Raw genomic sequence first — 24,872 nt, 5'->3', positions numbered from 1 at the left:
AGACAGACTACAATGCGCTGAGAAGCCCAATAACAGCCAAGAGCCTCACAAGATAGAAGACGACATAGTACTGCCAAAGTCTGCCGTGGTTTTCTGTGAGTCTCACATCTCACTAAGAAATGTGGGGGCAAAAGTCCAGCTAGCTACACATCAAAGCCAGAATTCAAGCCCATGTCACAGCCCCTGAGCTGGTCACCAGGCACCCAGAAGGACCTCTACCACTGGCACCAAAGTTCCTGGGAAACCTGTGCTGTTTCTCTACTTTAAACCAATATCACAGTCAACTACTGCAAGTGTGACGGCTCCAGGCTTGCTAACCTTCGGAGAAAGGATCTGTGTTTGTGAATTAGAACATCACAACAAAACTTGTGCTAGCAATCCCAGTACTTGGGAGGCTGAGGCAGAAGGGCTGCCACCAGTTTGTGTCCAGCCTGACTTGCACAGGGGAGATCTTGTTTGAAACAACAGTCACAAGGCTCAAATACGTGGTCTTTGCAAGTGACTACTTATGCACTTTTAAAATCCAGTCCCAAAGGAGCTGATGGCCTGGTCCCTATCACAGATGTTTCTGGTACAAACCAGTTAGGGAAATTTTTTTTATTTCGAGGCTAAGAATGTGCATTATAATCACTTTCAGACTGTTCTCCCCACCCTCACACACAGCTCTTAAGACATCGCTGTGAGCTTGTCTCAAAAAAAAAAAAAAAAAAAAAAAAAAAAAGGAAAGAAAACACTTTTGAAATCAAAGAAAATAATTACCGCCACCCATTATAGTAATGGTGTGTCACTTAAAAAACTGTACAGATTACAGTTAGTTTGTGAAGCCACGTCCATGTAACTTACAACACAATTGTCCATGAACTTTAATTGTTGCCATAAAATTATTAGGCCTAACCAATTGGAAGTGAGCTTCTCCACACAGTAAAAAGCTATAACTGTACAAATGAAGACAAAACATGCACAGCTAAAAAGAATGTTTCGGGGGCCCCTCTCAGCGAACAAAGCCAGCTCAGTCTGGCGCTTTTCCCTTACGCACCACCACATCCGCACATCGTTAGCTGGAAAATTCCTGATATATGCTGTAATTTTTGTGCCCCCCTCCCCTGGTACACTTGGGGCTTTAATGTCTAAATGCCAGTTCCCCTCTTATCTGTCCCTGTTTGGGGCTCTGCCAGCAATGGTCAACAATTAATACAGCCAAAGGGGGGAAAATACAGTATGGTCCTTGGCAACTGGTATTGCCTCGCAGGAAATACCAAATAAAACCTTGATTATGTATTGTTTAACCATTTTGTTTGCCTGTGGGCCACCCCGTCGTCGGTGTAATTCAGACGAGATTCATCTGATGGTCGGTCTGTGCACGGCACCATTGTCCCTGGAGTCTGTCACGCACAATCACTGGCTGTAGCCTGTGGCCCCTCTCTAAGTGAAAGGAGCAGATTTGTGGCAGCATTCCAGCCTGCATTCCTTTTAATTAGTCAACTTGTGGCCCAGTGTTATAATAGATAAGTAACCTCTTAATATTCATGTCATTAATTAATTTTTTTCCTCATTCAGCCATAAGCTTTTGCATGGGGTGGGAGAAAATGCTTTTTCCTGTATGGGCTTTGGTTTATGAAATAGGCAGGCTACTATTTCAGAGGACATAAGAGACTGTGTCTCCGTGATTCTCCACAAGGACAATTCCAGAAACCACAGGGTAGCTACACCTATTTTTGAAGTATTCTATTTTTGCACTTAAATAGCAACTGAAATCTTTCTTTTGTATGCATATGTAAGGTGAATTATTTTCTTCACAGCTTTAACATGGCTGGGAAACCTGCTTCCACATGCACTGGTGGGGTAGGTAACTCACGGTCAAGAGACGCAGAACGTTTCCAGTTGTTTGTGGCCCGTGTCAGCCAAGCAGGCCGACAGGGAAAGCACGTGGCAGCTCTCAAAGCTCAAGGCAGTCTAGTCTGTCTGTCCCAGACCTTGATAAAGTCAGTGATTAACCTGCGAATGTCATTAGTTATTAGAACACGCAATTAAGAGATAAGATGATTAAAAAGGTTGTTTTTTTTTTATATATATAAAAATGAATACTGTCCCTTCAGATCAGGAGTAAGAGTACCATTTAAAGATCAGTCCTTAGTTCTTTCAAAAATATGATTCTCAATCAACTCAGTTCATTTCAAGGTGGCAATGACACTTGTACATCCTCCCAGACAGAGCACAAGACAGATGCGATACAGACACACCTGTACTGCTGTTCAATAGTCTCAATATCAAAGCTCATGTAACCGAAATGTTTTCAATGTTAACTTAACCTTTCATTTGTATACTGGGGTTTGTCTGTGTAAGACAAGCATTGGATCCAGTTCGGAGGACAACTGATGCTATATCTGTTCCCCAAAGCTTGGCTGGGCAAAAGGGGCAGACATATAACTACTATTTGAACATTGTCAATACCATGCACAGGTTTTGCATGTAGGAGCCTGGGTTCAAATCCTGGCTCCTTTTTAAAACTAACTTCTCTATGCCCTTGTTTCTTCATCTGCAAAATGGAAATCCATTAAAGCTATCTTATAGAGTAAGTAAGATTATATGTTGTAAGTACCATAGAGTATTTGCTGGTTCTATGTATTTCAACTACTAGAAATGTTACAAAACACAATCTTCCCAAGGTATGCAAGGTATGCGAAGGGCCATACTGTTTCGGGTATAACTATCAAAGGCAGTAGCTTGAATAGAAATTTAAAGATTATGAAAGTGAATGAACTGTGTCACAAAGGCCCTTGGCCAGATGATGTAGCCTGAACGTTGTCTGGTGGAGGAACTGGGGTTTTCTTGAAGGGAACCCAAACTCGATTCACATGTTCTAGGCTTTATGCAGGAATGCAAACTAGATTTACGTGTTCAAGGTTTCATGCAGGGAAGCCAAACTCAATTTACATGTTCTAGGCTTTATTCAGGGAACGCATGCTAGATTTATGTGTTCTAGGGTTTTATGTAGGGAACGCATGCTAGATTTATGTGTTCCAGGGTTTTATGTAGGGAACGCATGCTAGATTTATGTGTTCTAGGGTTTTATGCAGAGAACGCATGCTAGATTTATGTGTTCTAGGCTTTATGCAGAGAACGCATGCTAGACTTATGTGTTCTAGGCTTTATGCAGGGAACACATGCTAGATTTATGTGTTCTAGGGTTTTATGTAGGGAACACATGCCAGATTTATGTGTTCTAGGGTTTTATGTAGGGAACACATGCTAGATTTATGTGTTCTAGGGTTTTATGTAGGGAACACATGCTAGATTTATGTGTTCTAGGGTTTTATGTAGGGAACGCATGCTAGATTTACACGTTCTGCACTTTCATTCCAGTAACTATGGAGGGCAGAACGGAAAATGGTCCCGAGAGGCAGAGGCAGCGAGCTCAATCAGAGGGATGGACTGACCTAGAAAATCTGAGAAGAGCTAAAAAAACCATAGGGGCAGTGATCAAAGTGGAGGGGGGGCATATCTAGGATGCACCCCATGCTTCTACTCTAGGCAAGGAGGTGGTTGTTTGGAGTGTCAGGCAGGCCTGCAGATCAAGATGAAGGGCAGCTGGGTATGGGATCAAGAGAATGAACAGAGCTGCATGTAAGCCTCATGCCCACAGGGTCACCTCCTGGAGGAGGCTGCCAGCCCCGAGAGCACACAGGCTATATGCCACAAAACCGAACCAGGCCAGACAGAGAAGGGCATTCATCAAACAGGAGTGGGACAGGCAGTGTGGAGGGAAAGCAGGACACCAGGATGCCACAGAAACTATGCTGGGAATTTGTAAACAAACAAAACAAAAAGCAAAGCCAGGCAGACACCAGAAGACAACACACAATATGAAAGCTGCAACCATGGAATCGCAGGGTTGACAGCACCTGAGAAATGCTCCTCACTGAGTATTAGCACATCTTTCCCATCTGCCCTCTGCTGCCCAGACTTTGGATGCTTTTCAGGCATATTTGGAAGACAGGGGATGCAGACACGATACAGCCAAGGTTTAGAGGGAACCAGAGCAGGCAGCTTCATGCTCCTAGGTATTGAGATTAGACGATCCCTGTGTCGGAGTATGCAGCACAGCAGACACAGATTAACATGTAAATATATGTGGTACGAATGGGAAGCTGGAGTAGCTTCCTATGCAAAAGTTGATGGAGTTGGTATAATATGAACAGATCCCACAGATATAACAGGTACTTGGTTTGTAAAGCTTGAAGCTTACACACTTTAAAAACATCTAGCTATAAAAACACCAAAAAGTGCAGAAATAATGTTTTGATCAGTAAGCTGGCACCGGCTCTAAGAAACCATCTTGTGTTGCCTTTTGGGGGGTCACATCCTATTTACCTTCTATCTAACAAGTTTTGAAGTACTTTCATAGAGTGCAAAGGAAGATGACATGACCAGAATATTTGAATTGATAAATGCCATAAATGCACTTCACTTGTTTTCACTTGTGTATTTGCATTTGTACTGCAGGTTTGGTGTGTGTGTGTGTGTGTGTGTGTGTGTGTGTGTGTGTGCGCGCGCGTGTCCTTTGAAGATTAAATCCAGGGCCTTACACATGCTAAGTGTACATTATACACTCCAGTTCTTGGATTTAAAAAAACAAAACTGTGTATGTGTGCATACTGGCACGAGTACATGTGTACCACTGCATGCATGTGGAGGTCAGAGGGCAATTTTTGGGAGTAATTTCTCTCTCCTGGAGTCAGGCATATGCAGCAAGCATTCTACCTGCTGGACCATGCCACTGCCTCGCTTGTATTATTTTCACAGGGATGAGTGTAATAAATTGAAAGAAGAAAGGCTTTTCAACATAGTGAAATATTGTTATATGATCTAGTGTATTATCATGAAAGAGCTTCCATCCTGACTGGTGAGAATCCTTTGCCTGTAATTCACACATATACTTACTGCTTCAAAGAATTTCCCTTGGCCTGGCTGGTGGCCTGGTATGTTTCAAACCTCATTTCTCCTCCACCACCCACAGACTGCCGTTGCCAGATACCATGGGCCATCCTCATAGTGAGAGATGATCTCTGACCCCCGGGTTGAGCCATCATAGGGTAATGGGGGGAGACTCCTGAAAGCCATTCCTACGAAGGGGTCAGGGACCAGTTACACTTGTTTTAAGGGTTTTTTCCACCTGGGCACTTTGGGTATTTACAGCTAGACAGCTGTCCATCTAAGGTCTGCTCTGTGCACTGTACGGTATGTAACGGCACCACGGTCTACCATCCTCTAGATGCTAATCTGGCCCCTCCCTACTGTGACAACCAAAAATGTTTCCAGATATTGACAAATGTACCCTGGCGGGACAAGGCCCTTTCCCTAGAACCAGTTCTATCCACGAAGCCATGATAAAACAGTGAATCCCTTTCTGAGGTTATAAACCCAAAGCAATATTCCCTCAGGCAGATGTCAACAATGCCTCTGGTCATGCCAGTGGTACCCAAGAGAGAAAATGTGATGGATGGTCTGGGAGTTTCACAGCTGCACCTGCAACGCCTTGCTTCCAGTAATTAGAAGAGCCTATGGGCATGTTGCTAATGCCTCTCCCTTCCTTGGTATATGATGGGTGCTATAAGTAAGGGTCTCCAAGGCTTAAGTCATCAGTTACAGTAAGTCTACTCTCAGCATGATAATTAATCTCAGTTTTATTTACTCGTGAGCATTGGAAAAACTGAAAAGAATCTTTTTATTCAACACAATTAACAACACCACAACTCATTTCACACACATCGGACATTCCAGGATGGGTGAAAACATGTTTCATACCATACCAACCATCATATCTCTTGGGGCTGGCTGCCTCCTCCTGGAGGTGAGCCTGTGGGCATGAAGCTTACATGCAGCCCTGTCCATTCTCTTGGTCCCATACCCAGCTGCCCTACTTCTTGATCTGCAGGCCTGCCTGACACTCTCAACAACCACTGTCATCAGAAATCACATTATGAAAGCACAAAGCAAATATTCTCAATCCTACGGATTAAAAAAAGCACTGTCACAGGTTGTGGTGAGACACACATCATTTAAAGTACATGTATAGGAAGGGAGGGAAGGAATTCAGAAGAAATACTTTAACACCTTTTATCTGAAAAGACAAAGATCTGGATATAATTAAATGTCCTACAATACTTACGCTTCTCTCTTCTGAAGATGATATTGTTTTGATTACTTAGTTTCTTCTTGACTGAGTCACACTCTGAGCTCTGTCTTTCTTTGCTAATTGCTACCTGGGGATTCCATTGTTTTTCCTAGGTTCTGCTTCTATTATGGGCCAAAAGCTTTGGTGAAAACCTTCGTAAGGAATACTTTCTTGTTTAGAAAGCCTGCCAGGTCTCCCGTGGCAGACTGGACATTCTATATTTCGGCCATCAGCCATTACCACTTCCTTCCTGTTGGGTCTGCCCCAGCCACAATCCCAGTTTCCTACTTTTTTTCTCTGACAGGCCACATTCTCACTTGCCTTGAAGTCTTCCAAGTTCCCTGTTCCTTCCCCTACACTGCTCTGGTTGAACCTTGTCTTTCTAAAGAGATCTGCCCTCCCTCACTTACATTCCCAGACTACCAAACAGACTTGCCAGCCAGCTCCCACAGATCTGCCAACACAATACAGGTACCTGACTACTAGTTTATCATCTATTTTCCTCCATGAGAAGGAGGAGAGATGTTATCAATCATATTAACATCTTTGGTCTCATTCAATATCAGTAGCAAACACCATAGAGAAAATTTTCAAAACTTGTGGGAAATGAGTATCAGTCAAGAAGAGTCCAGAGAGGTAAGTGTAAAAACTTACTGATGTTATAGCCAGCACACACCAAATCTACCATTTTCTTCTTTTTTACCATGAATTTGACTCCCTCATCCCTCTGCCCCTTTGCCTTCACAGATAGCCACTATTCTAAATGCTTCTGTTTCGCTTATTTGCTTTAATAACATTAGATTTGCCACATAAATATAAACAATGTTTATATAACTTGAAAAAATACTTCATATGATTTATAACCATTTCACTAAGTATTGTTTCTAAGATTCATGTCTATTATTGCTTATGTTTAGAGTTTATTCCCTTTGATTCTCACTTTTCTTTAATTCTACTGTGTGATTTTAACCAAAGTAAATTTCATCATCTGATAGGTGAACATTTGTTTTGTTTTTGTTATTTTTTTTTGCGCTGTTGTAAATACTGCTAGGATTCTAATATGAATCCTAGAGCACATCTGCAGTAATTTTTTCTGAAGCATATAACCAGACATGGAATGGCAGAGTTTTTATGGTACATATATGTTAAATTGCATGGTTAATGCCAAAATCTCAAGACAGAACAGTTTTATATCCCTTATCAGCAGAGGACCAGTTTCAGGAAAATGGTTTTCAGTAATGTTTTTTGAATCTAATTTCACAATATCTGCTTTTTAAATGGTAACTTTGTCCATTTACACTTATTGTGATTAATAACTCATTTAGACATTTATCCAATTAGGTACTCATTACTCTCTTGTATCTCAGGTATCCATCCCTTTTGGAACCTCCCTCCCTCCCTCCCTCTTTCTCTCCTTCCTTTCTTTGCATTCCCATTAGTAAAAAGTCTTGGCTGCATACCCCCTTGATTTTTCTTTATATGAGAACTTTATTATCTCAAGAATATACTCTGCACTTAAGAGTCACACATGTAACAAGCAGTTGCATGGCTTCTATAATAAATACCCTCTAGCACTAAGAGTTGAAGAGTATAAGATGTTATGAACAGCAAGTAACCATCTGACAATGTTTCACTTCACACACATGCTTAGCAAACAGGAGCCAGAACTCCCAATCTCAAAGAACTTCGGTCAATATTTAAGAGAAGAACTGTTGTGAACTGTTACTTTCACAGTAAAGATGTGTTACATCTGTTTATGTTGTGGAATATTACTTTACTAACTATGTAAAGTGTGTTGCAATTGTTTCCCCTTGCCTGCCTAAGACACCTGTCTGGTCTAATAAGCTAAATGGCTACTAGCTAGGAAGTAGAGGGATAGGTGGGCCTGGCAGGCAGACAGATTAGGAGAAATTTAGGTTCAAAGAGAGACAGAGACACACAGAGAGAGACAGAGAGAGAGGGGGGAGGGAGGGAAGGAGGGAGGGAAGGGGAAAAGAGAACAAGGGAGAAAGAGAGGGAGATGCACAGCCAGCCAGGCAGCTGTTAGCCAGCTAGACCTGCAGGAAGCAGGAAAGTAGGACAATATACAGAATGAAAGAAAGAAAAGGTAAAAAGCCCCAAGGCAAAATGCAGATAAAGAGAAACTGGGTACATTAAGTTATAAGAGCATAGGACACAGCTGCACATTCACAACTGATAATAAGTCTCTGTCATGATTTGGGGGCTGGTGGTCCGAGGCAGGAAAAAGTCACACACTGTAACTAGAGAACTAATGTATCAATTAAGGAGCTTAAGTATTGTGGGTTTCAGACTAGGACATATCCAAGGAAAGCCGGACCCCAGTCTGGTTACGTTCTAAAAACTCCTGAATTTCATTTCTATACAGTATTGCTCATGTGGCCAAACCACACCTTTACCCTGAATCTAAGAAAAGCCAGGGAGCATGGCTCTGTTCTCAAAGACAGAATTGTGCTTTAAAAGAAACACCAAACTGACTGGATAGATAAGAGGAATACCAAGAAAATGCTATCAAAGGTTGAATAAAATAAGCAATTGTATGAAATACCACACACACAGTTTAGAAGACCAAAAGGGAGTTGTTAGTTTATGTACCAACTTCTTTGTAGATGGGGGCATTCCTGAGTGCCTTTGTAAAACAAAACAAGATAGTGCAGGTCACATAAGGGCTGGGCCGAAAGCCTCAGGAATGTCTTTCAACTAATTTCTTTGCATGGTTAGTAGCTGGAAGAGTTCTTATGTGACACATCTTAAGTAGACCCATGGGGGAAAAGTCCATGTTATTTGTGACATTAACTCTTAAGCCATGGTACAGTGAGTCTTTTATTCACCAGAGAAGACTGTAATCTATTTGAGAAACTTTCTGGGTATTAATTACCACTTATCCTCAAGAGAACATATCTAGAACACGAAAGGATTGCACTAAGATTAAAATGATCATTTAAACTGCAGAGAGAGAGAGAGAGAGAGAGAGAGAGAGAGAGAGAGAGAGCGAGAGCGAGCGAGCACACGCGCGCATGCTTGAGCATGCAGGCATGTGTGGAGGCCTGCTTGACTTTGGGTATATTCATAGATGGCTTACCATTTGACTGAGGCAGGGCCTCTCACAGAACCTAGGGGCTGACAATTCTGGCTATTCTAGCTTACCCTGAGGACATGTGGCTGCTTCTCGGGTGCCAGGATTACAAGCAGCTCCTTGGTATCCCTGGTTTTGTGTGGGTCCTGGGAATTGGAAACTCCTCAAGGTCTGGAAGCAAAGGCTTTTTAGCCACTGAGCCATCTCCCCAGCTCCTGCTTTAATAATTTAACAAATTACTGTCCAGTCACCCATCTTCTACCCTTCCAGAGACTAAGTACAGAAATGGCAGTCTTGGAGTAACTCTCTAGGTGATCAAACACTGTTATGCTGCAGCTGGAACTCAGTTTCCCTACCACTGCCTTTAGCGACTTGCCTAGTTGGCGACAATGAGGAGTGAAGACTGACAGGCAGGTGACGCGCCACACTGAAGACGTTCCTGAGTACTGATAGTGTGTTCACAATAACACGTTCCTCTATTCTTACTCTCTTCTTTACACTCTGCAAATGTCTGGATTTGCACATCCAGTATTAACCCTATAAGAAGATAGGAGATAGGGTGTATAGAATCCACTCTAATTTCTACCATGACTTTAATATTGCAGAGATAGTAAGGAGAGTGGGAGATTTCTTCCACCTCTGAATCCATTAGTTTTAGGAATACTAGAAAGTTCTCCCTTTGAGAGAAATTAATAACTAACAACCGTCTCTGTAAGTTAGCAAAACTAGTGTAAAACAGTTGCCTAAGTAACAGGATGCGAAATGAGAGAATGGGCTGCTTCATTGTGCACATTCCCTTCCCTGTCTTCATGTGCAGGTACAAAGAGCAACACCATCACCACAAAGCCCAATCACAGCACAGCATGGAGGATGCTTTCTTTTCACATGCGAACCTGTTCACCAACAACCCTGTAAGGTACACACTGTTTTCTCCACCTTCACAGGCCTTAGACCTAGGACACAGAGAGGCCCAAGAATTCACTTAGGGTTACTCACTCAGCTTGTTGTAGCCCGCTATGCTTCACTTAATAGCTGCTTCCTGACCGCACTAGCCCCGCAACAAAGTGAGATTTATTTTCCCCAGAAATGACCTTTCTGTCTCTAGTTGAAAATGGCAGGAGAGAAGAGAGAATATAATATATTCCTGGAACACTTGGATCAATTAAGGCTTCAATACCAATGTTGCCAAGAAGGAAGAGGGAAGCAAGGGAAGAAATTCTACAACAGGATCAACAGTCAATGTGTAAAGAAAATAAGGGACACATGCTCTTGGGAGGGTACTTATTCACAAATACCTGATGAGACAGAGAACACACATGTATCCCCTCCCGCAATGCTTACGAAGAACATGAAGTATACAGCATTTCAAATCCCGATGTCTTCTCAGTCCTTCCTAATTTAACGTCTGGCCTGAGAAGGTGGCAGTCACCAAGTATACAGGAGGTGGGTTACAAAGGCAGTCACCAAATATGTAAGGGGGGGATACAAACTCTGAGTCCGGTTTTTCAGCTCCTTGAAAACGGTGAAACTAAACATACTTTTATAAGCATCGGGTATGCAATGGCCATTTCCCTGCCTTGTACCAAACAAAACACAACTCAGAAGTCCGCGTATGCTGGAAACATACTCTGCCCCTGAATCAAACCGTGACAGGGATTTCAACCTGTTTCTTAAGGAGCAGTGAGGGAGGAGGTGAAAGCAAAGGCAGCTAGATTCGAGCAAAGATGACTCTCACAGTGCTGAAAACCGCTGGGCGCTGGCGCACGCCTTTAATCCCAGCACTCAGGAGGCAGAGGCAGGTGGATCTCTGTGAGTTCCAGGCCAGCCTGGTCTACAGAGGGAGTACTGGAACAGACTCCAAAGCAATACAGAGAAACCCTGTCTTGAAATACAAACAAACAAACACACACACACAAACAAACGTGCTGAAAAATAATCAGTACCTTCCTCTACCTAGTCAGCCTTTCAAATGTCAAACTTGGAACATTAAAAAAAAGAATCTGTTATTATAAAACAATTCATTGTGTGAGCTGAACCAAGGCCACATGAACATCATGACAGTGAATACATTACTGTCCTAATGGCTCCAAACATCTGAAAAGCATGTATTCACTACCAATTACTATGTGGTGAGTATGAAACATGGGCTGTCCCAGCTCATCCCTCAAGGAAGTTTGTTGTCTAATGAAAAGTAAATTACGGTCTTTTGTGGCTGTTTAGGTTATAGCCCCTCATTAGGGGTTAGTCATATAATGAGCACATGTAACATATACAATTTGTCAACTTTAGCAAAAACTGAATTATGGGGATTAAAAAAAAAAGAAAGCTGTCTAATTAAACACAACATAATTGTGTTACTTTAGGCTTGATAAATTAAAGCAACAGTTATTTAAGTCTTCAGGCAGAGGGAGGATATATGGGGGGGGGGGCACTGAGCCTTTTCCCCTGAGATGGCTCAGCAGGAAAGCCCAAAGACCTGAGTTTGATTCCTGAGACCCACATGTTGGATGAAAAACCCCACCTCTGAAAGCTGTCCTGTGACCCTCTGGAAGCTATGCTCCATACGTGCGTGCGTGTGTGTACACACACACACACACACACACACACACACACACACACACACACACAGGCTTTGTTTGCAAATTTAAATTTTTCTGATAGTCCCCTTAATACTAAACCAGTAGGACACTATGGAACTAATGAGATACGTTATATAGACTCTTGCCCATAAAATATGCTCCCTTTTTAACAGAAATACTGATGGTGTCAGGGAGAATTACTACTCACAGTCAGCAAACTGCTAGCGAAAGCACTAAGATCACATTCATGAACTTGGTTTCCATGGGACTATGATTTAAAGAGGATAAGGCCAAAGATGATTACTTGATTTAAAAGGACATTTCTTATTTCTCTCCTCCCTCAGCCTTCTTTTATTTCAAGCTCTCTCCACGTTTTTTCTTCCTTCAAGCACCCCTCCCTTTCACACAAACATGTCTCATAACAACTTTCATACCAGGTGCGGCAGACATGCCTTTAATTTCAGCATTTAGAAGGCAGAGACAGGGAGATCTCCGTGAGTTTGAGGGCACCTAATCTATATACTGAGTTCCAGGCGGACAAAGGCTCAGCCACAGCTGAGAACCTGTCTCAAAACAAAAACAGAAAACAAAAACCAAACAAAATTCCAACGTTCATAAAAGTCTCAGTGGCAGCAACTTCTTTTCAAAGCGTTTACTCTTTGAGAATGTAATGTACTATACACATATATAATGAAAAATGGCCAGATCCACTCCCACTTCACCAACTCCCTCCAGATCCCTAGCCATTTCTTAAATGTACACAAACCCTCTCCACCAATGCATTCATCACGCCCTATTAGAGTAAGAACATAACAACAAGAACAGGTGGCTTTGGCCACCCTCTCCCAGACATGCCCCCTTTGTGTCTATGATACACCTCGTCCCTTGCTTTGCCATCCAATCTCCTCTTTGAATTGGGGGGCTCAGAAATCAGCTCTCGTCAAGTTTTCCTACACTATCCAAGAAGAAACAATACTTGCTTCTAGATGCACAAGGATTTATGCGGTTGGGTAAAATATGCTGAGGTCACGTGTGTGTGTGTGTGTGTGTGTGTGTGTTTCATATATGCAATTCATACTAATTTAAGAAACTAAGTCAATGATACAAATTGTGTCACTATTAATAAAACCACTAATTTTAAGGAGTAATTCATGTGATGTGATACAATATTAGGCTGAAGTCTAATGTGAACATGTCATCTGTAAAAACTCAGAAAATGTTTGCTGGCTGCTATGGTTACTGGAGAATCTAAGGAAATCAGCTCTGGTTGGTGCAGGTGCCTAAGCTTTTAACATCTGTGAAACATTTACAGAATAAAGTACACGATGGGTTATAAAATCACCAAATAATCTATGTGCCTTGGAGAGGAAGCAATAATACAAGTTTCTACCCACGCAGAGTCTCTGAGATCAATGAAGGGCTGGTCACTGGTATGTACCCAACAGCCACCTGCATTACCTGGCTAGGATAATCTGATTTTATTCAGCTAGCAATAAGCACTATCTATAGTGTGACTTGGGCTATACAAAAGGATGTTGGTTCTGGATGACAAACCTCAAGTGGAGGTCTGAAGTGAGTGTCTAAAGGGACTGTCTTTACTGAGCAAAGGCAGTGAAATCCACTTTGTCCCTTAATGCTTTACATCTTGCTTAGAACTCTGTAGTAATGGAAATTCGATAACTGAAATACAGAAGAATTTGATTATAAGAGCCAAGATGACATCACTGAGCCAATCACATCAGTTGTAGAATTACCTATTTCCAGACTTCTTAATGCTAGATTAAGAAATTAATGCCCTAGCCAGGCAGTGGTAACACACACCTGTAGTCCCAGGACTAGGAGGCACAGGCAGGTGGATCTGAGTTCAAGGCCAGCTTTGTCTACAGAATGAGTTCCAGGACAGCCAAGGCTACACAGAGAAAACCCTGTCTCAAATAAAAAACCAAACCAAACCAAACCCACGACGACGACCACCACCACCACCACCACCACCAAAAAACCCAGACCCTCCCCAAAAGACAAAGAAATTAATGCCCACTAATCAGGGAAAATTGTATTTGTTATTCTGTAAACGTTTAAGAAGTAGAATTGCTCATTTATACGAATGCTACAAATAGAATGTAGAAGAATGAAAAAAAAAGCCACTGTGTTTTGTGCACTGTATCACACAAATAGTGTTATTTCTAAGCTACTGCCTCCCAGTATTACATTTCTAAAGATAAAATTACTGGGAAATGAAGGCTGTGTCTCGAATATTTAAAGCAACTAATAGTTGTCTAAAATGCAACTGGTGACTTATTTTTCTGAAAAGAACTATAATCAAATAATGGCATCTAGTACCTTTAAAAACTGAAGTACAGAAACAGAAGCCCAGGGGCTGAAGAGATAACTCAGCAGTTCAAGGCACTGACTGCTCTTCCAGAGGACCACGGTTTAATTCCTAGCATCTACATGGTGGCTCACAACTGCCTATAACCCCATTTCCATGGGATCAGACACGTTCTTTGGGCTTTTGTAGGCAATGCATACATGTGGTACATAGACATGCAGTCAAAACACTCATACACATAATAAAAATAAGTGAATCTAAAAACTAAAACAAAACCAAAGAACACAAAGCACACTGGAAAGCAGCGACAGAGAGCAGCGTGGGCCGCTCTGTGAGTGCAGTGACGGGGCACACAAATTCAGCACTTTGTTACAAGACACAGCCCAGGAGCCCTTACAGAGTGACAGGAGTACAGGTGGAGAAAAGGTAGATGACCCTGCAGCCATCCCTGGGCGGTCCCAGAAGGCACTTAGAAGGGGCCTCTCCTCCTGTTCAGTGGACTGCTTATTCAGTCTCGCCAATGTCTTGGACACTGTGCTGTATCCAGACTCTCTCTCCTTGTCAGTAAAAGATGGCAGTGGTCATTTCACAGTCAGGAATGACAGCAAATGCGTAAGTCTGTACTTTCCCCTGGACTTAACATTTCTGTGTTCGAAACAGCTAATTCTGGGTTTTCCTGTCATCGCGTCTGTCTGTATGCAACCATAGAGTAGCAGAGTGGCCAGACACTAAGTAAAGCCACTTTATATAATATAGAATCATAGAGGCGTAAGGGAAGGTTTTACATTTTTAAACTTACTTTTTCCCCTTAATTTTTAAATTTGATTTGTATGGGTGTTTTGCCTTCACGTGTGTCCTTGTCTAAGGAGGCCAGACGAGGGCATTAGATGCCCTGGAACCAGAGTTACAGAGAGGTGTGGGTGCTGGGGCTAGAACTGGGATCCTATGGAAGAGTAGCCAGTGCTTTTAAAGCTGTGGAGCTCTCCAGACCCTACATTTTAGATATTTTGAATAACTGTGCCATATGCCCACTGGTAAAATATGTATCTTAAAGTTATGCAGTTTGGAGGGGGATCAAATGTGCTGGGTGTCAAGCATGTAAGGTTTGGGGTTCAGTCTCTAGCAATGGGTTGGGGAGTCAATTTTAAAAGATGGTGTTTAGAGCACAACATGAGTTTGTTTCTACTCTGACTCCATTAAAATGTCTCCTAACTTAATACTAATTTTTTTTCATTTAGTCATAGAAATAGATATAATTAGTAGTTCCCAGAGATTTAAGTGTGGTCTGTGATAATCCAGCCAGCCATAAAATGAAGAAAATCCTGATTTTCTGTAATACAGTTTAAATATGAATACTACATTTTTAGCAACAAGAGTAACAGAACAATTTCAGATGCTTCAGGTAATGGTGCAGGAGGGGTGCCTTTCAGGGAAGTGAGGGTTTAGGGGACGGTTTTCCAAACCTCAGCCTCCCCCATCTCCTCTATACACCACACAAACCTCTTATTTCATCACAGGTTCTACAAACACTCACTGAGCAACCACCACGGACTTGTGCAGTACCTTGGGTGCTGAAATGTATTTCACAATGTTAACGAAACGGGGGACAAAAGCCAAATAGATGGGAATAATACCACAAGAGCAGTCACATCATAGGAAAATCTAAAGTCACACCGACTGGTCCTGGGGAGTCAGGTAGGCTTCAGAGAGGTCAAACGATGTGTAACAGCCCGGGGACATCAATCTTATTTTGAGATGGGCAGATCACAGGCTATGGGGGCGGGTTTAGGGAGAACACAGGGGGCATAATCTTGTGGGCACTGGGGAGCCACTGACAATTTGAACTTCAGTGTGTACTCAGGGTTGACGTTTTCCCACAGTGGTCCATACTGCATGACTGCTCCCACGGTTCCCTTCTGGAAGCCGGTCCTGTCTTTCCAGGAAAAAGAAAATATACTTTCTGTCCAACTGAAGTCCGGATCTTCCATCCACTCTGCAGAAGTGGTGTTTTATAGTCAGGTGACGACGTTTTCAGGAGTACAAGTGCAGATCATTGTTTAGGAATCCACTTCACTTCTCGATAGCAACTTTTTCTTTTCTTTACAAAGGTTCCAGTTGTACATCCCCCCCACCCTCAATCTGCTTTCTCTAAACTAGTAAAAGCTAGTTTTCTGGAACTAGATTACAGACAGACTTTGGCCCATTTAACAAGGTCAGACTGTTTATTCTTGACAGGATTCTTTCCCACTGTAAAAAGGTACTTTTAAATGCCACATTCCAAACCCAGTGCCAGTAAGCCACTGGAGCATATTTTCCCACAAGAACGGATACCATGTGCAGTCCCTACCTCACAGAAACCACCCAGCCTTCACAAGGTGCACACAGTATTTAATGCAACCATGAACTTTACCAACTGAAGTCTATCCACCAAGCACTCTCAAAACACGCCCACATAATTTCAGAGCACGGGTAACCTTTACGATGCAATTAATCAAAACACATCCACACATGTCAGAGCAGGGTTAACCTTTACAATGTCATTAATCAAAACAAGTGGGAAAGAAGAAAAGGAAGGGGTTTCAGAAATTAAAAACAAAAATCAAATGGCAGAAGATGATAAATCTGCAATTTTATATTAGTACTCAAGCCTAGAAGACGCAGAACTTCTTATTCCTTATTTTGGGGTTTTTATGGTTGAGCTGTTAAATTTACAGCCCCATTTTTAGACTCTGCCAAGCCTTCAGAATAAACATGTGAGCAGCACTAAAGTAAATGCTCCTACACTTTCCCCTTCCTCCATTTGGATGTTTCCCCAAGACACAGAGGCAGATTATTCCTCCACGGCCAACTGTCAAGCTTAACCTTCATATTTATGAGGGATGTAAAAATCACCAGCACCCTTGCAGACGCTAGGCCCAGCAGTACCACTCACCTTGCACTTCAAACCCTAAAGCTAAAGGGGCACAAATCAGGGGTAGTAAAATGGTAGGCTCCACCACACACGAGTGTCACTGAGATACAGAATAGGGACAATGGCAATTAAGTCAAAATTAGGCCGAAAAGCCTGTATTACAGTATATTCATGTAGAAAATTGACCTTAACTTTTGGAGAGACCGGTACAGACCGAGAGGGGTAAACAGAAATGTTTCTCTAATATTCTCAAGTGCCCAAATGAAATAAGTAAAATACCTGATGACAAAAGAGGCATTGTCAGTTGTTCTTGAGATGGCTTCTCCAAAGAGCCCAAGACCGCTTAATCTTTAAATAAAGGTACAGCATACATAAAACAAAAATGCACAGGAAGGACAAACATCTGACAGACCCAGACAGACATTCAATGCAATGGCACAGGCTGTAGAGTAGGAGGAGTTAGATATGTGTGCACCAATGTATCTGTAAAAATGGGGAGTTGTGAAGCAAGTTCAAAGAATAATGAAACATTTAGTGATACTAGGTAATTAGTGATACACACAGATGCCCAAGGCTGGCGATGAGAAGAGAGAAAAGCAGGTTGGGGATAGTCTGTAAACAAACGTACACAAGCCATGGAGTTGGGACTTCATTACTTAGGCACCGGAGAATCATGAGGCCTCATTCATTTGTTCACCCCATGCACAGTTTGAATTGAATGAATAAAAACAGATAAGCCAATGCTACAAAGTTTCAGTAACATCTTGGCTTACACTATGAGATTATTAAAACCCAGACACAATGAAGATATGGCTACCTCCCCCTGCTTTACATGGTGGTTGGGACAGATGAAGCCAAGACGTTCACACATCCAAAGAATTAAAGAGGACACAAAAATCCTAGTTATAGAAACATTGTTTTACATTCAATTTCAAGGACTGTGCCTCATAGTCTGGGTATGGAAATAATGCCTTTGGGCCAGGCAAGTTTAGGAGGTGAAACTGCCCTATTACATAAGGTTTCAGATCATTTCTTGACATTGCATGTAAAGTACATTCTCAAACAATGTTAACAGTAAAAGACAAGAATATCTGCCGTCTTCCAGAGCCCTGGGAAACCACTTCATTAAAGCATTTGGTCTCATCAACTTCAACACACGTGCTGTCTTTACACTGAAGTCTGATTTCAGGCTTCTGAGATTCGGATGACATCATATGGAATATTTATGACAAAATGTAAAAGCTAGGAGACGATCAGACTCGATGTACAGCATACCTGGATGGGGCGCACTGGCTGAATGTGTAGAACTTGCGAAAAACATCCAGTCCTTTCTCTGAGTTAAGCATCCCCCAGGCAGGCGCATTACAGTTCCCACTGTTTTTGTCCAGAACTAATTTACAACAGTCACACTTCGGAAGGAGCTAGCCTTAGGTGAGCCAAATGAATGCCTATCTTTTATGGACAAGGAGAACAGTCATTTGATTCACCTCGCAAACTGGGCTGGTGTAATTAGATACCCACACAGATGCACACCCACCTACAGCAGTTTTCTGTATAGTGCAGAATTCATCCTCTTTCTACATGGGAGAAACTCACACAGTGGTCATCAATGTTTGCTGTTAGTGTAAGGCAGGGCTAAAGGATCAGACAGCAACTCAGAAGCATCTTATTGACACTGAGAATGAGCAACGGGGAGGGGGCAGATCTGGATGGGTTTTCGTGTTTGTTTTGGCTCTGGCAGCTTCCACGTATGCAGCCCTGGGAATCCTAAAGAAAACGTGTCCTGTTCCCAGCTCTGCACTGGCCCCATTGTGTTCCACTTCCCTTGCTGGCGAAAGTGAAAACGAAACCGCCACAAACACTCCATTGTTAGGTATGAAATATGCATTGGCAACTGGAAGTTTTAACAAAACAGACCTGGTTGTGTCAAGGCAAGATGTCGAGAAGGGAGGGAGCTACAGGAACCTTTCCTGCTCTAGGGGCGTGTCCTGAACTTTTTCTGCCAGTGCTGAGGCAACAGGACTTTGGGGTTTTTCCATGACACTCATGTTACCCTCTTGGTTTGATCCATTCAGTATGCACTGGCAGCCTCTGCAGGCTTCTGTGGGGGCAACTCAGTTGCAGAGTCGAGGCACAAGCTCTGCCAGGTCTCCATAGGAAATAATACAGGATGCACGGAAAAGAAACCAAAATAAAGAAGGAAATACAGGATGCACGGAGAAGAAACCAAAATAAAGAAGGAAATACAGCATGCGCGGAGAAGAAACCAAAATAAAGAACTTGTTTCCTTGTGTAAAAGACGACACTGTTGTTCAACCTCTGGTCCTACTTCACTTTGTCCCTTGAGCGTGCCAACTCGGTGTCCTGCAATGAACAGATGATTTGATGCATACACACCTCCAAAGGACCTGCATCCAGACAGCTTCTGGAAGGAGGATGTTGCTGACCCTTGTGAACACCCCACATTCTAGCACAGGTGAATGGTGTAGACCTCTCAGACTCCAGCGTGGGAAAACCCACAGAACTCTAACCTACTCCTCATTGAATTTTCCTCAGTTTCTTGTTCTTTTTTGGTTTTGGTTTCGAGACAGGGTTTCTCTGTGTTAATAGTCCTAGCTGTCCTGGAACTAGCTTTGTAGACCAGGCTGCTCTCAAACTCATAGAGATCCATCTGTCTCTGCCTCCAGAGTGCTAGGATTAAAGGCATGGGCCATCAGGACCCCTCCTTTCCTCGTTCCCTAATGATAAATTCCCTTGTGTGACTGCTATATTCAGATTTGTTTCCCAATTTAAAACACACACACACACACAGAGAGAGAGAGAAAGAGAGAGAGAGAGAGAGAGAGAGAGAGAGAGAGAGAGAGAGAAGCGCTGGCCTGAGAAAGTATAAACAGTTCAAAAGGTGGTCAGACTCACAGTATTAAGTAAATGGTCTTAAGTAATACAATATTTAGACTCATATTACTGCCATTAAAAATCCCCAAGTGTTTTTCTTTTCCTTGTATTTTCTATGTCTCTCTAACAGCCTTACTAGGTTTATTATTGTCTTTGGTGATTTCTATGTGGGTAAAAAGTTTTGAGGCTATTAACATCTTTAATACTGAAGATAAGGATGGATACAGAAAAAGAGGTTTGGAGGAAGATTACACGTTAAAACGTTGCAAAGTTTTTACAAAGACCTCAAGAATACAAGCTATTGTTAATGACACGCAAAAAAAATTCATGCATGACTTTATGTATAAACATAGACAGGTGCTGGAAGGCCTCACCCTCCCTGTGGAGTGGGTGGGGAATGGGATGGGAGGGAGGAGTCAGGGAGAGCATGGGAGGATGGGAGAGAGAGGGAACTTAGATTGGTATGTAAAATAAGGATTAAAAACATTGACAGGTGAAGAAAATAATAAAAACTGCCTAATGATTCTCCTATTCTTTTACTTAGAAGATGTTAACTATGTTTGAAGATACAAAACCTCTTTTAAAGCTTGCTAACATCAAAACACAATGAGTTAACACAATAATGTCCTTACATAAGTAGAAGTACAATAATCACACATTCCTGTATCACCCTACGTTTTCTGTTCAGGATAGAACTTTGATTCATCCAGGTGATTAAGTCAGCAAAGAGGATGACTGTAAATTTAAGATCTCAGGTATCTGTGGACCCCAGTTCAATCTGTCTTTTAGTCTTAACACAGCAAACAATGGCAAGTAACTTTCATTCTTTTGCACAGAAATTCTTGCCAGTGACTCAGTCAACACTCAACACCTTGGCACAAAATGAACTTGGGCATTCGAAGGTTTTACTAAGCCCTTCAGTGTAGTACTAGAGGGGAGAGATGAGAGATACTGAAATCATTAACATATAAGCAATTCTTCTATGTTTCTTATGACTCAAAACGCATGCATCTACATGCTGGCATTTATTAACTTATTCATTAAGAAGTATTTCATAAATGCCCATGAAAACATCCAGGTGGAACAAGAGTGAGTATTTCTCTTTAAATAACTCACTTTTGTAAATAGGAGCCCCAAATAACTATCAAAGGGGCAGAAAATACGAAAGCTATTTCCTCAGGGGCTGGTCAAAGGCTCAGGGGTTAGTGGTGATTGCTGAGCAATCAGAATGACTGGCGTTTGGACCCCCCAGTACCCACATAAAACAATCCAGGTGTCCCACAAATAACAGCTCTGAGGGATCTGACTCCCTCTTTAGGCTGCCTTGTGCATGCAGGTTTTAAAAAGAGTGTTATGCTGCTAACACTAAGGAAAGGACAGCCGGTTTCTGCGGGGGGGGGGGGGGGGGTCTAAGATGTGTGAATGAGCCTTGTAAATAAGCTACACATTCACAGTTTTCACAGCAGTTAGGATAGTGTTCTCAGGCTAGGAAACTTGCAAATCCTTTGCCACTCTGCACAGTAGGTGGCTTTCCTTTTCCCTCTGTGACATAACCTATTGTAAAATGGGTATTTCTAGGCAGTAGAATGCAGCCTATTAAAAAAAATACTAAAAACAGCATACCAATCAGTTTGAAAGACAGCGATTCTATTTTTATGTGTATGTGAAATCAAAGCATCGTTTTATTATGTGTATTTTTGTATTTTTCCCTGAAAGCAGAAAAAATACTAACAGTGGGAAATTTTTAAAATGCAGCACCCTAATTAAAAAAAATACCTGTTAATACTGACATTAAATTCCAAATATCATTCTTTAGAACGATTTCATTCCCAGTTGCTAACACTTTTTATTATGTCACTATAGTGAATACAGAATAGACAATACAAAATAGATATCAGATAATCATAGATCTATATTTGCTATTACCCTTTTTCTCGGGATATGAAATAATTAGTCTGTATTTTCCTGTTTAGACATACCAACTTTCAGCAAGAATGGGTGGTGTCAACTGATGCTAGTTACATGGTGAGTTACCATTCTTCATATTCAACAACAAAATCAAAGCCCAGCTGGGTTTTCTCTCCTTATTTACAGTTCTTAGGGCCAGCTGAGGGGGATTAAGGTGAAGTGTCCTGCTGGCTTGGCTCATCCTTCCCCCCAATGAATGTGCCCAAGGACTAGTTCCTTCATCTGCTCCCCAAGGGTTCCCTCAATCACAAAGCCTATTCAAGCTTCTCCCCAGGGCCCCCCAAAAACAAGGAGAGTAATTTCCTAAGGAAGCCAAAGCCTACCTCACCCTTCCCACTGGGGAAGCACACAGACGCAGCCCTTTCTGGTGTCGGTACAGAAAGGCTTGCTTCCCTCCACCCAATGCTGAGGCCTGTCCTTTAAGTAACTGCTTGGGTCTTCTCTAAGGCATTTGCAAACACAGGGCGGCCAACACAGGGCGAAGAGGCAACAGGTAGGGTCTCTTCCCAGACAGAGTATAATGTATTCAAAGACTGCTCCAGAGAAACCCCGATGCCTTGGGGAAGGATCCAGGGCTGGGAATGGAAGGGGGCTTACAGACTGTGGGGTTTGTGTTTGGTGGAGTGGGGAAAAGAGAAGGAAGTAGAAACCTTTCTCTAGTGGGTGGCTCTTCCTGGCCAAGTTACTTCTCTCCAGGGTTTGCACTTGTGGGCTTCACATTGCATGGGATGCTGCAGGAACTCAGGGAGGTGGTTGTTGGTTGTTCTGTCTGGAATATCAGCCATCAGGAGCAAAAGGAGCTGCCTCAGTCCCCTCACAATAATGGCCAGCAATGCCACGTTACATTTCTCAAGGACGGCACCAACCAGACCAGGTTCTGGTTTCAGAGCCTCTTGGAGGCGAGGCTGAAGATAGGCTCTTTGTCCAGAGTTTTAATTCAATGTGTCCGAGGGCAGCACTAATACACCTTTATTCTCTGCCTATCTCCAGCCCTGCTAGTAACACAATGAAGGAACACTGCCTAGCTCTTTCTATCTACTCATGCTAAACAGGGTTTTCAAAGGAAAGGGTTATTAGTACTAACTACTGGGGTGCTCTTCTTAGAGCCTGGATGTAGAATTCAAAAAGATGAGCTATACAGAGGAACAGAGCTAACTAAAGGAAGGATTGTTATGGCCCCAAAGCTTAAGTCCTTTGCCAAAACAAGGCCCTGGGTTCTCTTGACTCTGGCCCACATGAAGCCTGCACCAGGCTGGGTAGGGCTACTCATACATCATTCAGAGGTCACTCAAGTTCACTGTCAACTTATTTTCGCTCTTTCCTGGTGGCATCACAGCTTCAGAGAACTGCTTGATCCTACATGGGCAGGCAGTGTGGCTGTTTCTCAAGCCAGCTGACTTTCCTCCTACCTTCTCTACCCAGACCCCATGCCACGTGCATCACTATCTATGCAAAGATAGTGATGTATGTATGTAAATCCATGTAAATCTATGTAACACAAGTTACAGCAAAAAGCATTTAGAAACTTGTAACTGACTCCTTTCAAGTGGCTGAGATGCCAACAGGCTATTTCCGCAACAAACCCAGCCAGACTGTACCCGCAGTAGGCAAGGCACTTTCCCTTTACTGACTGCTAACAACTGTAAAGACATCCCATTCACAGACAGTAAGGGGGGCGCTTTGCCATTTAAAACAGGGAAACTAAGTTTAAGGAATGGGCAGTGCCCTTACTCACCACTGAGGTAAGGGCCATCTGAAAACTATAGATGCGGGCAAGGCCAAAGTCAGCCAGTTTGATTTGCCCACTGCTGGTCACCAGGATGTTCTGTGGTTTTAGGTCACGATGCACTACTCGGTGAGAATGAAGAAAGTCCAGACCTCGAAGAAGTTGAAACATCATGTCCTAAAGGAAATAACAGACAGACAAAAGTCAATAGATGCTCCATGCAGTTCAAGAGCTGTAACAGACACTGAATTCCCAGCAGACACGTGAGACGACTCTTCACACGCCCAGTACTCTTCACACTTCCAGAACACAGTAAAATACTGAACTTCCAACTTGTATTTCATTAGTGAAAGAGTAGCTTAAAAATAGTTTTCTATAGTACAAGAAACATTCTGGAAGGCACTGCTGGTTAATGCTAGGGAGAGGTCATAGAAAGTGAACTAAGAAGAATTCATTTTTACTTCATATGCTTTTATTTATTAAGCTATTTCAACAGTCAATATATGGCAAAAACGCTTATTATTTTCAAAATAGTTATTTTCATAGTGCTTATTCCTAAACTGTCACTATGTGTCAAGCATGTTTCTACGTTTTTTTCTGTTTAGCAACCCAATTTGTCTAACCCACAACACTGAAGTGAATCACCATATTTCATAGGTCAAGATTGTTGCTGTGATAAACCTGCTCATGTGATTGGGAATGATTTCTAGGCAGCTGTAGGCTAGAGAAGTCCTAGACTGCTGAAAGCAAAACTTACTAGAACATTCCAGTGGGAGTGTGTAAGGCCAGAATGCCAACAGCAATGTACACTGTAATCAAGAGCTTTCAGATGGAATAATAAATCTACCAGGAATTGAACTACAGATCATTGACAAAATAAATAAATATGACTGAGTTCTGTTGTACCCCCAATAGCCAAGCAAGGCTAAATTCAAATCTAGTGGGATTGTCTGGCAGAAAATATTTTGACAGCAGAGCATCCAGGCTATAGCATGGTCCCTGCTCACTCCATTTAGTTAGGTTTAGAGCACGAATTCAAAACCAAAAATGGAACAGAACAATGAAAAAAAAAATCTGTGAAAATAAGAGAACAGAGTGCCTTTAGACCTGTGGCCTGGGCTGAGGGTACAAATGAGGAGAAAGCAATCATGCTTGTTAACGAGATTAACTGGTGCCAAGAAAGGGAACCCACAGA

The 24,872-nt window shown here is 42.3% G+C and overlaps 1 protein-coding gene across 1 annotated transcript in view; it reads right to left on the bottom strand.

Annotated features, from left to right (window-relative positions):
* Cdk6 (cyclin dependent kinase 6) overlaps positions 1-24,872 on the bottom strand; it is a 183,047-nt gene that overhangs the window by 69,072 nt on the left and 89,103 nt on the right. The window contains exon 4 of the mRNA XM_051177186.1: positions 23,687-23,854. Coding sequence (XP_051033143.1) covers positions 23,687-23,854 — 168 coding nt within the window. The remainder of the gene's footprint in view (positions 1-23,686; positions 23,855-24,872) is intronic.

Source organism: Phodopus roborovskii, unplaced genomic scaffold (genome assembly GCF_943737965.1).
Source record: "Phodopus roborovskii unplaced genomic scaffold, PHOROB, whole genome shotgun sequence".
Classification (NCBI taxonomy): Eukaryota; Metazoa; Chordata; class Mammalia; order Rodentia; family Cricetidae; genus Phodopus; species Phodopus roborovskii.
This window is presented reverse-complemented; position numbering and strand designations above follow the sequence as displayed.